The sequence below is a fragment of the Kwoniella pini genome, chromosome 3 (assembly GCF_000512605.2).
Source record: "Kwoniella pini CBS 10737 chromosome 3, complete sequence".
Classification (NCBI taxonomy): Eukaryota; Fungi; Basidiomycota; class Tremellomycetes; order Tremellales; family Cryptococcaceae; genus Kwoniella; species Kwoniella pini.
This window is the reverse complement of record NC_091718.1, coordinates 582,311-594,414: the sequence shown is the minus strand read 5'-3', so window position 1 is coordinate 594,414 and position 12,104 is coordinate 582,311. Positions and strand designations below refer to the sequence as shown.

The 12,104-nt window shown below is 42.0% G+C and overlaps 3 protein-coding genes across 3 annotated transcripts; 1 reads left to right on the top strand and 2 right to left on the bottom strand.

The window, feature by feature from the left end:
- Nucleotides 1-324: 324 nt before the first annotated feature.
- On the top strand, nucleotides 325-2,420 carry I206_102424 (pre-mRNA-processing protein 45; the record flags this gene model as incomplete). The annotated part of the gene is made up of 6 exons (XM_019154532.1): nucleotides 325-341; nucleotides 404-584; nucleotides 657-698; nucleotides 761-875; nucleotides 940-1,846; nucleotides 1,925-2,420. The coding sequence occupies 6 exons, from the start codon at nucleotides 325-327 to the stop codon at nucleotides 2,418-2,420; spliced, it is 1,758 nt and encodes a 585-aa protein (XP_019011935.1).
- Nucleotides 2,421-2,805: 385 nt separating this feature from the next.
- Nucleotides 2,806-5,679, bottom strand: I206_102423 (uncharacterized protein; the record flags this gene model as incomplete). The annotated part of the gene is made up of 16 exons (XM_019154531.2): nucleotides 2,806-2,872; nucleotides 2,938-3,029; nucleotides 3,093-3,171; nucleotides 3,237-3,244; nucleotides 3,318-3,475; nucleotides 3,549-3,607; nucleotides 3,670-3,845; nucleotides 3,921-4,012; nucleotides 4,081-4,144; nucleotides 4,212-4,237; nucleotides 4,291-4,319; nucleotides 4,385-4,481; nucleotides 4,542-4,614; nucleotides 4,677-4,755; nucleotides 4,822-4,943; nucleotides 5,020-5,679. 16 exons carry the CDS (start codon nucleotides 5,677-5,679, stop codon nucleotides 2,806-2,808), a joined length of 1,881 nt encoding a protein of 626 aa, XP_019011934.2.
- Nucleotides 5,680-7,037: 1,358 nt separating this feature from the next.
- On the bottom strand, nucleotides 7,038-9,116 carry I206_102422 (uncharacterized protein; the record flags this gene model as incomplete). The annotated part of the gene is made up of 2 exons (XM_019154530.2): nucleotides 7,038-8,502; nucleotides 8,578-9,116. The coding sequence occupies 2 exons, from the start codon at nucleotides 9,114-9,116 to the stop codon at nucleotides 7,038-7,040; spliced, it is 2,004 nt and encodes a 667-aa protein (XP_019011933.2).
- Between the last annotated feature and the right edge of the window lie 2,988 nt (nucleotides 9,117-12,104).

The following is a 12,104-nucleotide window of genomic DNA, read 5'->3' as shown; positions in this document are numbered from 1 at the left end:
ATACCTTGCATTAATATCTATACCCCCTTCTACCTTTGTATATTTACAGATCATTTCATGCATAACATCGTGTTATGAATCAAACATTTTGCTTAAATTATCTTCTGAAGAGGTTAAAATGTGCCACTACGCGATATTACCGATATTCTCCGCCACTTGGTGTTATCGTTTGTATGACACCTTTAATTGTTATTGAATTCGCCGCCCAAGTGTGAATAGTAGTTTAGTTAACCTTTAATCACATTTCAACACTGATTATTGAACTTTCCTAATACCATCTAATTCACTTTTTACAACGGTGAACACAACTGAAAAGTCGACAAAATGGCAGCTTTAGCACGGTAAGCTATTCGCAAATCTTAGTCAATCTGACAATGTAGCTAATTTATCGATCTTACTACAGTGCTCTTCCTACGCCCCTTCATAATCCTATGCCGGAGTATGAAGATGTTATTCAATCAACACCGGCATCGTCAAGTACAAATACTGTTTCAGTAGGACCACAAATACCGAAATATGGGAATAGAAAAGGATGGAAACCTAAAACAAGTATAGATTTTAATGGTGGAGGTGCTTATCCTGAGGTGAGTTGGTATATACCCATTAAAGCCTATCTTTTCAGTGGATTATTGCTAATTTGGTGTGGTGGGGTCTAGTGCCACGTCGCTCAATATCCATTGGATATGGGCAGAAAGAAGGTAAGCGAGCACTTAGAGATAGAGAGAGTATATATAAGCTGATATGACATACACCATTTCAGACCGGAGCAGGATCTACTTTAGCTCTTCAAGTGGATCAAGATGGATTAGTCAGATACGATGCAATTGCTCAGCATGGTAGAGCTGCTGGATCAAAGGTGCAATCGAGTTTCAAAGGTGAGCTAACAATTTCCGTTATACGTCGGTGGAATTATGTAGCTGATAAGGTATCTTATTATAGACCTCGTGCCCTTAGCAAATCGAACTGATTTCACAGCAGAAGAGAGAGAGATGGAAAGACCTGATGCAGAATCAATAAATGATACAGCAGAAAGAACACGTTTGGCATTAGAACGTATTACTCATGGGAAAATAAAAGCTGCTCAACCTAAGCATGTACCAAAAGCCAATGGAGATGCTTCTTACATTAGATATACACCTGCAAATCAAGGTGGAGATGGGGCAGGTAAACAAAGAATAATTAAAATGACAGAAGTACAAGAAGATCCATTAGAACCTGCAAGATTTAAACATAAAAAAATTCCACGAGGTCCAGCTGAACCTCCTCCACCTGTACTTCAATCACCTCCTAGAGCAGCAACTGCACAAGATCAAAAAGATTGGATGATTCCACCTTGTATATCAAATTGGAAAAATAATAAAGGTTATACTGTACCTTTAGATAAACGTTTAGCAGCTGATGGAAGAGGTTTACAAGATGTTCATATTAATGATAATTTTGCTAAATTTTCAGAAGCTTTATATGTTGCTGATAGGCATGCAAGAGAAGAAGTTAGAGCAAGATCTCAAATGCAACAACTTTTAGCTCAAAAAGAAAAAGCTCAAAAAGAAGAAAATTTAAGATTATTAGCTCAAAAAGCAAGAGAAGAAAGATCTGGAATTACTTCTGGTTCAGGAGCTGGTAATTCTTCTTCTGGACCACCTAAAGAACTTGGTATGGGTCTTGGTGGATATGAATCGGCTTCAGAGGATGAATCTGAAGAAGCTTCAGATGAAGAGGCTGAAGAGGAAGATGAAGATGCTATCAGAGAAAGAGAGTTAGTGAGAGAGGAAAAGAGGAAAGAGAGAGAAAAGGAAATGAGAATGAGTAATATGGGTAGTGAGATGAGAGCTAAGATGATTGCGAGGTGAGTTCAAATATCCATTTGTCATTTTCAAAACTGAGGATAATATGCTGAATTACTTTTTCCTTTTTTCTTTTACAGAGAAGCAAATAGAGATATTTCAGAAAAGATTGCACTTGGATTAGCTAAACCAACAGCTTCTAAAGAAACTTTACTTGATTCAAGATTATTTAATAGAGAATCATTATCAACTGGATTCGCATCTGAAGATAGTTATAATTTATATGATAAACCTTTATTTCAAGGTTCTTCAGCTGCTGCAGCAATTTATAAATCAACAGGAAATCAAAGAGGTAATGATGAATCTTATGGAGGTGGAACTGAAGAAGGTATTTCAAATGAATTACAAAAAGATAGATTTAATTTAGGTTCAAATACTACAAAAGGATTTGAAGGTGCTGATTCATCTGAATCAAGAGAAGGTCCAGTTCAATTTGAAAAAGATACAATAATTACACTTGATGGTACTTCAGATCCATTTGGTGTTGAACAATTCATGAATGCTGCTAAAAAAGGTGGTAAAAGGACTTTACAAGATCATGAAGAAGAAAAACGTAAAAGAGCAAGAGATGATTAAGCTTTAATTCTAAGTGGGATATCTGTTTTTGGAAACTGTGCTTTATTGTATATCTGAATCTAGGTTTTATGTAAACCCCTTGATCTGTTTGCATGTATCATCCAATTATAACGAATTGGAAATAGTACAGGGTATATAATTTGCATACAGTGTTGTACAAGATCGCTAGCAAACAAAACCATTTACACAGGAGTTTTATCAGTGAATCACTTTCTCCATACTCTGAATTTCATTTTTATTCTAATCGCTCCCCCTGATCCTGCAATGTATTACAAAAACGATTACTACGACATGATGTTTCAAAACATCTAATCGAATACCTCCCTGTGACAAATAGAAATATGAGCCTGAAGTATCATCGCAGGAGGCTAAATGATGTTTTAACTCACATCGCACCATATTCTATAACTCTGAATAAACTTTCATTCTGTAAATCAGGTGTCCAACCGACTCTGCCAATATAATCAATATTTTGTGTATCGTCGGAAGTAATTATAAGGATTTCACTTAGACTCACGAATCTCTCCAATCTAATCCCATTTCCGCATGTAATACACCCGCATTCTCCCAATCTTTCAAATCAGAATCAGGGATACCTTTAAATAGGACCTATATAGCAAATTCCTTCATCAACCATTTGTTATCGTAGTGTATATTGCTGTTTAAACTTACAAATATTCTTAGCATGACAGAAGGTGGCGGAATAATGGTCAAGGATGAAGAAGGATCAAGTTGACTTCGATTGAGGATTCTATTTCACCTTGAATGATCAGTATATGACCGTGTCCATGTGACGTACGAATTCTCGTGACTGACCTATATGCCTACAACGCCCAGATGTTTGATTGTAGTGAGCGGTCGGATATCGCACTGAATCTGTACTTCAGATACACTTACGATATTCTTATGTCTAGTAAGTCCAGGTAACCATGATGTGATCATTGCTGTTCTGCTCTCAACAGGCAAGCCCAAAGCAGTCAGAATTCGATCAATGTGAGGCACGAATATAGTTTGGGGTAGACACCATGCGTTGGATGGTCTAATATCGGGCCAAGCTATACGATTCGCATTATAAGCAACCATCAATATTGTACATCTTCAACACCAGGAAAAGTGAACCTGATTTACCCGGAATAAGAGGAGCATCTGGGTCTGGTAAAGACTCTGGCTTAGCCGTCACACTTGGTCTATCACCTCAAGTTTTGATCAGCTTGCATTTTGCTTGGGGATGTTGGGGAAGCTGACTGACATCATTTCCATAAATAGCCCATTTGACTGAGTTCCAGTCAACATATCTTCGACTACACCTCCTGGTTGAACTTTCAAGAACCATCTAAGCTTGTGACGAGCACCATCAGGAAGTAAGGAGGTCATAGGATAAGCTGAAGTCACTGTCCAATCTGCTATCGAAAGCGAGACTTCGAGCTAGAGTAAGAATAGAAGCGTTACTATTAGCATGACGCTATACTCCGATCAACCTGCGAGCGAACGATGGCTCACACTCTTCTCCTCGGCATGGAGGAACTCGACGCTTGGTCTGACTGACCTCGGTCGGAAAAGCAATCGAGCGGTGTTTTTATCATGTACAATGTCTCATGGGGATAGTCAATGAGCTTTAGCGGTTCAAATAATTGTACAAGAACAGGTAGCGCAGCCTTACATTTAGTCATTACTTCGTTTGGACCAAGCTGATTTCCTACGAAAGTCTGTTTCCATGTCTTATCCTATTCCCTCAGGTTGAGTTAGGAGAGCGTTGCACATCTCAATAGAGGGATTTCCGTGGACACTCACCTCAATGGACAAAGTACCCAGGTAGTCTTTTATGGACCATTAGCATAGATTCTTTATGTGTGTGAATACATCGACTTACTTCCGGCTGGAATGCCCTTTGTCAAATCCCTGCACAAATAGGAGGAATCAGCTTAGATCCCGAGACTGCGTTGCAATCAGAACGAACAGCTCACCCTGTGACAGTAGCGCTGAGAGTAACATTCTTCCCTGCTGTGGTTTGGCAAGTAAAGTTCTGATCGGCAGTAGGTGGAGGAGCGGGTGGTTTAGGCGCTAGTATGATTATTTCAGCGTCAAGTTGAGATCAAATACAATGCATAGGAATGTACATACCCTCTTTCTTCTCTTCCTTTTTTTCTCCTCCTCCGCCACCACCACTTGGGGCAGGTGCTGGGCCGGGCTTTGCCTATGTATAGCATAGCATCATGAGACTCTTTATGCCCTTTCTACCGGTTGAACAAGACTGACATTCTTATCGTATACATGAACTCCAAGTCGAGCAACATGTTTGCCCGCACAGGCATAGTGAAAAGAATCATTATCAGCGCTGGATAAAAGGGAAAAGATTGTCGTCAGCGTCATTCTGGTATAAGATACCCTGTAAAGGACTCACATGAAGATGTCCTCCTGACCTGTATATCCTCCTATCCATTGCATATCAGAGGCTTTACACGAGAGCCTGATGACATGCGTAGCTGGGATATTGAACTTCTCAGTCGCTAAAGCCAACGCTTTCTATCGAGATCAGACCCACTCCGTCAGCTTGACTCTTAGATACAGCGAGTGGACCTCGTACCCGAGCTAAACTTACTTCAAATGTCGGAGGCATAGCTACAAAAGCTTCATATCCTCCTCCAGCCAAGATCAACATTCTAGGAGGAGCCGACATCTTGCTTCTTTTGATATACCAAGGTAAGTTGTCCCAGAGCACAGGTGGTGTAGGTATTCGAGGTAGTTTTATCTCTGGTTCAGGTTGCGGGACTGAATCGGGACGAGTAGCAGTTGTTTTTAGTGGAATGCTAGCTGGTATTGGAGGTGGTGATTTGCAGTCTCTCTTGTCTTGTTTGGTTGTAGTGGATTCTGTGAAATTGACTCCTCTAGGCAAAAGCGGTGCAGATTTCTTCTTCTTAAGCTTGTTGGGAGAAGTAGCCGACTTGATTGGCTGAGGTGTCTCGAGAGATTCGACTCCTGGTTTGAGAGAGGAAGAAGAGGATTTGGAAGCAAGTTCAACCCAATTGAATACCCTTGGTGGTGGAGGAGGAGGTGGCCAACGGTGATCTTCAACCACTTTTGCCTTGGACGATTCTTGTTTAGCTGATTCAAAGTAAGCTCCTGGAAAAGTGTCGTTTGTTTTTTCGGGTGGAATAACGGCGTCTTGAGATTCAGTTTGATTCTCAGAAAGTGCTTTATACGCTGGAGGTGGTGTTGATGGAAGAGGTATATCAGATGGAACTGGTTTCTTAAGTGACATGATAACAAGGAGAGGGAAGTTTGAATTTTGTCAGTATATTGAAGACTCAGGAAAGGGGAAGGCGAGGGGACTTACAGAGGTTCTCAAACGGAGTGGCAATGACTGCAATATCAGATGGCCTAGTAAAGCATATTAAGTAGTTTGATACAGATAGTATAGAGTTGAAATCGAGTCAAAACGATAATGATCAGTTAGTCAATGATTGTAAACGAAGTCAATGAGGCATAGTCGTGAGTTTTGTTTTCCTTTTCCTCATGGTTTTGATTGAATGCTTTGAATGCGTTGTAATGTTTTTTGTTCCTCGTTTAATGTCAATGCGTTTTAATTGATTTCTTTCAGTCGTCTTATCCATGCGGATTTCATTAAAGGTACCATCAAAAACGTCATCGAAGAGGATGATGGATTGTGATAATTGTCGTACAGATGAGCATCTGGACGCGTGTTGATTGATGTTACTTTTCTATCGTATTCAATGACCATTTGAATATGTTTAAGAAGAGGAAGAATCGCAGTATGGCATGGTATGAAAGAACCGAGAGTTCATGTAAATGACAGAAATGCACAAATGCAGAAACGCACAAATGCAGAAACGCACAAATGGAATGATCCGAAAAAAGCATTTGGTGGATGTTTTGATAAATACATTGATTCCGTTATCCAGTGAAATATTGATGTCAATCACTACACCGTATCACGTACCGTTTTGATAAGATTCAATTAACGAAAAAAATGATTTATGAAGCTAGTCAAACTCGGGGTATGTTACGTTTTTACGTTTGAATCTAACCAAACATAAATTAACGAAATCAGGAACGATTTTATCATTTTTATCTGATAAAAATAAAAAGTCTTAATTTCGATTGATTGTTTGTTAATTGCAATTCCTTATGATCGACAGGAACAAGTAACGAAATAATTTAGTTCGTAGTCAAAACCATGTACAATAATGCTCATGCTCATAACAAGAGTTTCAGGTAAATTTTGTTATTTCGTATTTTTCATTGCTCTCTTTAAGGGCGAACGACCTTGTTGTCAAGGAGATATAGATTATAGATTATGAATTCATCAAAAGACTGTAGATCAACTACAACTGTAAAAAAAAGTCAAAACAAATGTATAAACTATATCCTATAACAACTTTTATCATTGTTTCGTATCTTTTCGTGTTTGAACTTTTAATCGGATTTTGAAATCTTCGTGTATGGTGTGCTCGATAGTGGAAATCGAGGGGTATTTCTTGCTGAAAGGGTATAATAATCGAAAAAAAGAATAAAAGGAAAAACTTTTGAAAAGAGTCTGATATATTGGAACCAAACTGTTTTCAGATCCAACAAGCACAATCCTGGTTGAACTCGCATTTATCGACCTTGACCCAGTAAGGCTTTGGCTTTTTGCTCCATACTTTGTCCATTCTCGGCTGAGGTATTCCCACTGCCTCCAACAGAAACATCATCTCTTGCTTTTCGAAGTCCGTTTGATCCTACTGCAGGTGTGGGTGGTAAACTTTGACTTGCCGATGTATTCGCTCCGCTGTCCTGTTGATAAGCTTGACTTGCTTGGTAAGCAGCTTGGGCATGATCATAGGTATCTCCGCCACCGGCTGTTGCAGGTCGAGATCTCGAAGCAGCCTGTTGAGGTGATCCTAATAACGCGGAGATGGCTAAAGAAGATCGACGTTCAGTAGTTGGCGGTAACCAGGATGGATCTCTCCCTCCTCCAGGTACGGAACTCTCTAAAGCAGCATTCAAATTCTGTGGCTCCTCATTAGGTCTTGGATGCTTCCTCAAGTCAGAGTCTCCAGCTTGATCATCTGCCCGTCTCTTTCTCGCATCATAACCATATGATGGAGGATAATTGGGATCTTGAGGAGCAGGAGCATTGTATTGGAATGGTGATTCTGGGGGTGGCTGATTATAGGTAGGTGGGTAGCCTCCTGCCGTTGGCGGGGGTGGAGGAACGTTTCCGTATTGTTGCTGAGGTGTCCAATTGGGTGGGTAGTTGTATACATCTTCTCTTGGTGGATATGATCCGTGTTGAGGAGGGTATGCGTAACCATCTGCAGCCGATGGTGGGTAAGCGCTTGTATCTTGCGGAGGATAGGCGGAGTTGGGAGGTGGAGGAGATGACCACTGTGCTTGAGGGACGTTGGAGTACATTGGAGATTGAGGGGGACCGTGAGCGGTGGAAGGTGGTTCTGATTCGGCATAATGACTTGGAACGGGTATGTCTCGTCCTTGTGATGACATGGGTCGGTAGGGATAAGACAATTGACCCATTGAATCGCTTGAAGAGGCAGTTCCGGGTGCAGTGGGTCGACGGGCGGTTTGGTCATAGTAAGGGGGTTGTGGGTAACCATAACCAGCAGAAGAAGCAGGTCGACGAGACGGTCCGGCATCCTCTAATACGGGCGGTCCATCGGCACCATATGGTGGATAGTCATATCCTGAAGTGCGTGGTCGAGAATGTTGAGGTGGAGCTACACCCCATTGCGCTTCGGGAGGATATTGAGCATACGGTGACTCAGGGGGAGGAAGTTGATGTTGGATGGTCGAGCCGCCAGGGGATGTTTTCTGAGATCTGTATTCCGCATGTCTAGGTCTCTCCACGGCATTCTTGGGCACTTCCACCACTTCTCCACGTTTTCTTTGATCTCTATTGGCCCGTTGTGACAGAGCAGCATGCACAGGGGCTAGTGAGGCCAGCATTGCTTCGTTCAGAGCCGCTTGATCGGCATGAACGGTAGCGGCATGTTGTCGTAAGTTATCGAGACGGGAAAAGGCTTTACCGCAGTGACATGGAAACGGTCGTTCTCCAGTGTGTTTTCTGGTCGTTGGAGGATCATCATTAGCATCCTTGTAAAGTCAAAGGGTCATCTTTCGAGGAGAATGTTTGACTCACCGCACGTGCCTGGCTAAGTGTTCACTCCGGGTGAATACCTTATCACATTCCCCATAACCTCTACATCTAAACATCTTTCCACCTGATACACCGACTGGTACTATTGGTATGCCATCTGGGGTGAAATTTGCGCTCGTTGGTCTGCCATTGCTACTTGGAGGTGGCGATGGAATATGCTGTTGGCTAGCCGCTTGTGAGGGGTCTGATTGGGTAGTTTGAGAAATACCGTAGTATCCGCCAGAAGGAGGCTGCTGAGGGGGATAAGCTTGACCGGTCAACGGAGTAATTGGTTGAGGTGGATAACCATGAGCAGAACCTGGTGGTGGGCCTATGTCATTTGGATACACATGTTGAGACGGTGATTCGTGGGGTGCTGGGGTAGTCTTGTAACCACCGGAAGAATGAAGTCTTTGCTCGGGCGATGAACTATGTTGACTTTGCCCTCCGGCTGAGGGCGGAGGCGGGCCATGAGATGACCCAGGGCCACGAGGATAGTATGCTCCGCCGTATGCGCGCTCGTCGGGATTGGCGAAACTCATGTCGGGGTGAGAAGCAGGATTGATATTGTAAGGTCGGCTGGAAGAAGGGGGTAAGCTCAGGGGAGCGGATGTCGTCAGTGCGGACATGCAGGTTCAAACCAGCCTAAGGGGAGTGAAAGCTGAGTAAGACTTCGGGGCAATGGTTGATAACCTGACGAAGCTTCTGAATGTGAAGGCAGATGAAGATGCCGCCTAATAGGGTGATCGACGTGTATTAAATATCGAGCGTTCCTGTCTGATCATCAAAGTAATCGTTTGATCAGCGGCGATTCCAACATGCTAGTATGTGTTGTGGAGACAAGGTAGGAGCGGATATCATTGGCAATTTCGGTTGTAAGAAATCGACTGGGGAGTAAAATCCGCATCCTGATACGAGAATGATGTTTGCGAGCATGACGGGATGCAATATCGTGGTTCTTGGGTGAACTATCTTCATATTTGACGCCCTAATCCATGCCGATGTCCAGAGAGAAGAAAGATGAACGGTCGCACTCACGCTGTATATCTGTGCTGAAGAACGGCTATATTCGCTCCATTCAATAGATGATCGTAAGGATATAGAGCCAGGAAGCTGTATGAACAGGTAAGATGAGTCAGCCGACGGATCTACCGTGTTGATCCAGGTGACTGGATTGTGAGTCAAATAATGAGGAGCTGTCTGCGGGACCTGCCCAGATCTGACTCCTAGAGCGTCTGAATTCGGAGCAGCAAGCGAGAATCTGATCAATGATTGCAAAGGAATGGCAGATACACGATCGGAAGTTGATTTCAACCCCCCCTGAATATGTGATTTTGCGGTAGACCAGAGAGATATCCAACAAGATCATGGTACTCACTGTTCCGAAATGATTCACCGACGAGGTCTCAATCGGTGCCTTTGGCGGCGTAATGAAGATTGTGCTTGAGGTTGACTAAAGGTGTCAGAAAGCTAGGCTTTTAAGCTTTGTCCGAGCGGTGCGGATGTAGTGGTTGAATGAGGTACGACGTGTGATCGAGGAACAAAGCTGTGTTGTATGTTGAATTGGGGATGATGAGACAGGTGAGGGGTATGTATATGTATGTACGTGTATTATTGATGATGATGATGATGATGAATGACTGATTGAATAATCATGTATAATAATAGTAATAATAATATTATTATTATGGATGATGGAAATGGGATTATGTAGTAATTGGATATAGTTTATAAGGGGAAGTGAAAAAGGGGGGGACCTGAATGAGCTACTTGTACTTTTACCGTACACACACCATAATCAAACTACGGTTAAGTATAGTTGTAGTAAATTTAACCTGATCTAAAAAATCAAATTGTATTCGGGGCAAAAGATGAAAATCTCAGGGGGTTATGTTACCTTTATGTCATGATCCTCGCCGTTCATTTCCATGTCCATATATTTCATGAAATCAAATTCCGCATTTATCAAGGTCATTGACCAGATAGATACACGTATAAAAGAAACTACCTTTTCAGGAACAAACGGTTTTACGTGCTTTTCTCTTGATACCCTTTTGACTTGCGCCTCTCTCCTTGAATCTCCGAAACGATCACGATTGACTCTGTAATTTTCCATATGTTCAAGAATTATATCATACGAATAGCATGACGAACAAAGCGGAATTTAGGGTTATACAAGGGAATGGGAGGACCCAATTCTTGTCATTTGTCAAAGACATGGCCAGAACGGCCAGAACAAACAAGGCACATCTCCAGAGGAAGGTAAAAGAGATAACCGATCTTTAACTTCACTCTCTCACGCAATCCTTTTTTCTGTTTTTTCTATTTCTTTCCTTTTCAGGCACTCAGGGACAATCTATAGAACGAAATCTCGCTTTATTTCCATTTGGTCATGTACTTGAAATCAGGGGTATCACGGCTACATTCGGAACAAATATTCAATTATTCATTACCATCATCATGAATACATGCTTTATAGATATCAGATACCCCTTTTTCACCATCAATCACAGTGTGAATATACCCTCTCTTGGAGTCCGTTTCATCCATAATCAAGCGTGAAACCTCCTTTCGATCATCAGAATAGACTTCCTCCATCGGATTGTGTGGAGAAAGGAGGCTTGTGCTTCACTCATTTTATACCCTTGTTACCGAAAATGATGGTTGAGAAGGTATATGGCGCTGGAAGACAAAAATGCGGGAAGCTTTGATCAACTCTCCGTTTTTTGTACGTGGCGTGTATTAGCGTGGTTTCGTATACATGAAACCAAGGGGAGTTTCCAATAATCAACTTGCCTCTTATCCGAACAAATGAGATATATCATTTTTAACCGAATCACGCTTCATCATTGAAACGGCCTTCTGTACGATCTAAAATGGCTTGTGCGGCGTTGTTACAACTTGATTTCTCAACACGTTTCAGAATGAACACCGAATGCTTATTTCATGATTAGCGTAAAAAATTTAGATCAAACATTACTCGTCTATTGGAATCTTCGCAAATATGAAACACCATCTACAAGTTGAGGCGCTTTAGTTGACAGCCACTGACAATGTTGAGATGTATTTTGACACTCGTCATGGTATGAAAACAGATTATATTTACGAAGTCATTGCTGAAGGTCGCATTCGTTTCTTTTTCAGCTATTACCTATGCATGGTAAATCGATAGCTACTGCCCCAGATATCATACTTGACCAGCCATTCTAATTGCGGTTTCTGGCTTGCGAAAGTATCATGTGCTTTGAGATGATCTGGGCCCACGATCGAGTGGGGGAGCAAGGATTGATAATCAATCTATATCATCTGGCGCGATAAGTAGGCCTGACACTCAAGACGGGAAGTGTGGAAGATCCCGCACAAAATTCGCTCTTTGTGCTTGTGACAACCTCCTGGCTCCTCGAGGCATCACTGCAGCAGAATCAGCATCCACTGCAAACAGGTGGCACACATCAATCTGGCCCTGTGTTACGCAGCGTCGCGTACTACATACCTCTAGAAGAGTCTAGAATCATAGTTCGTACACTATT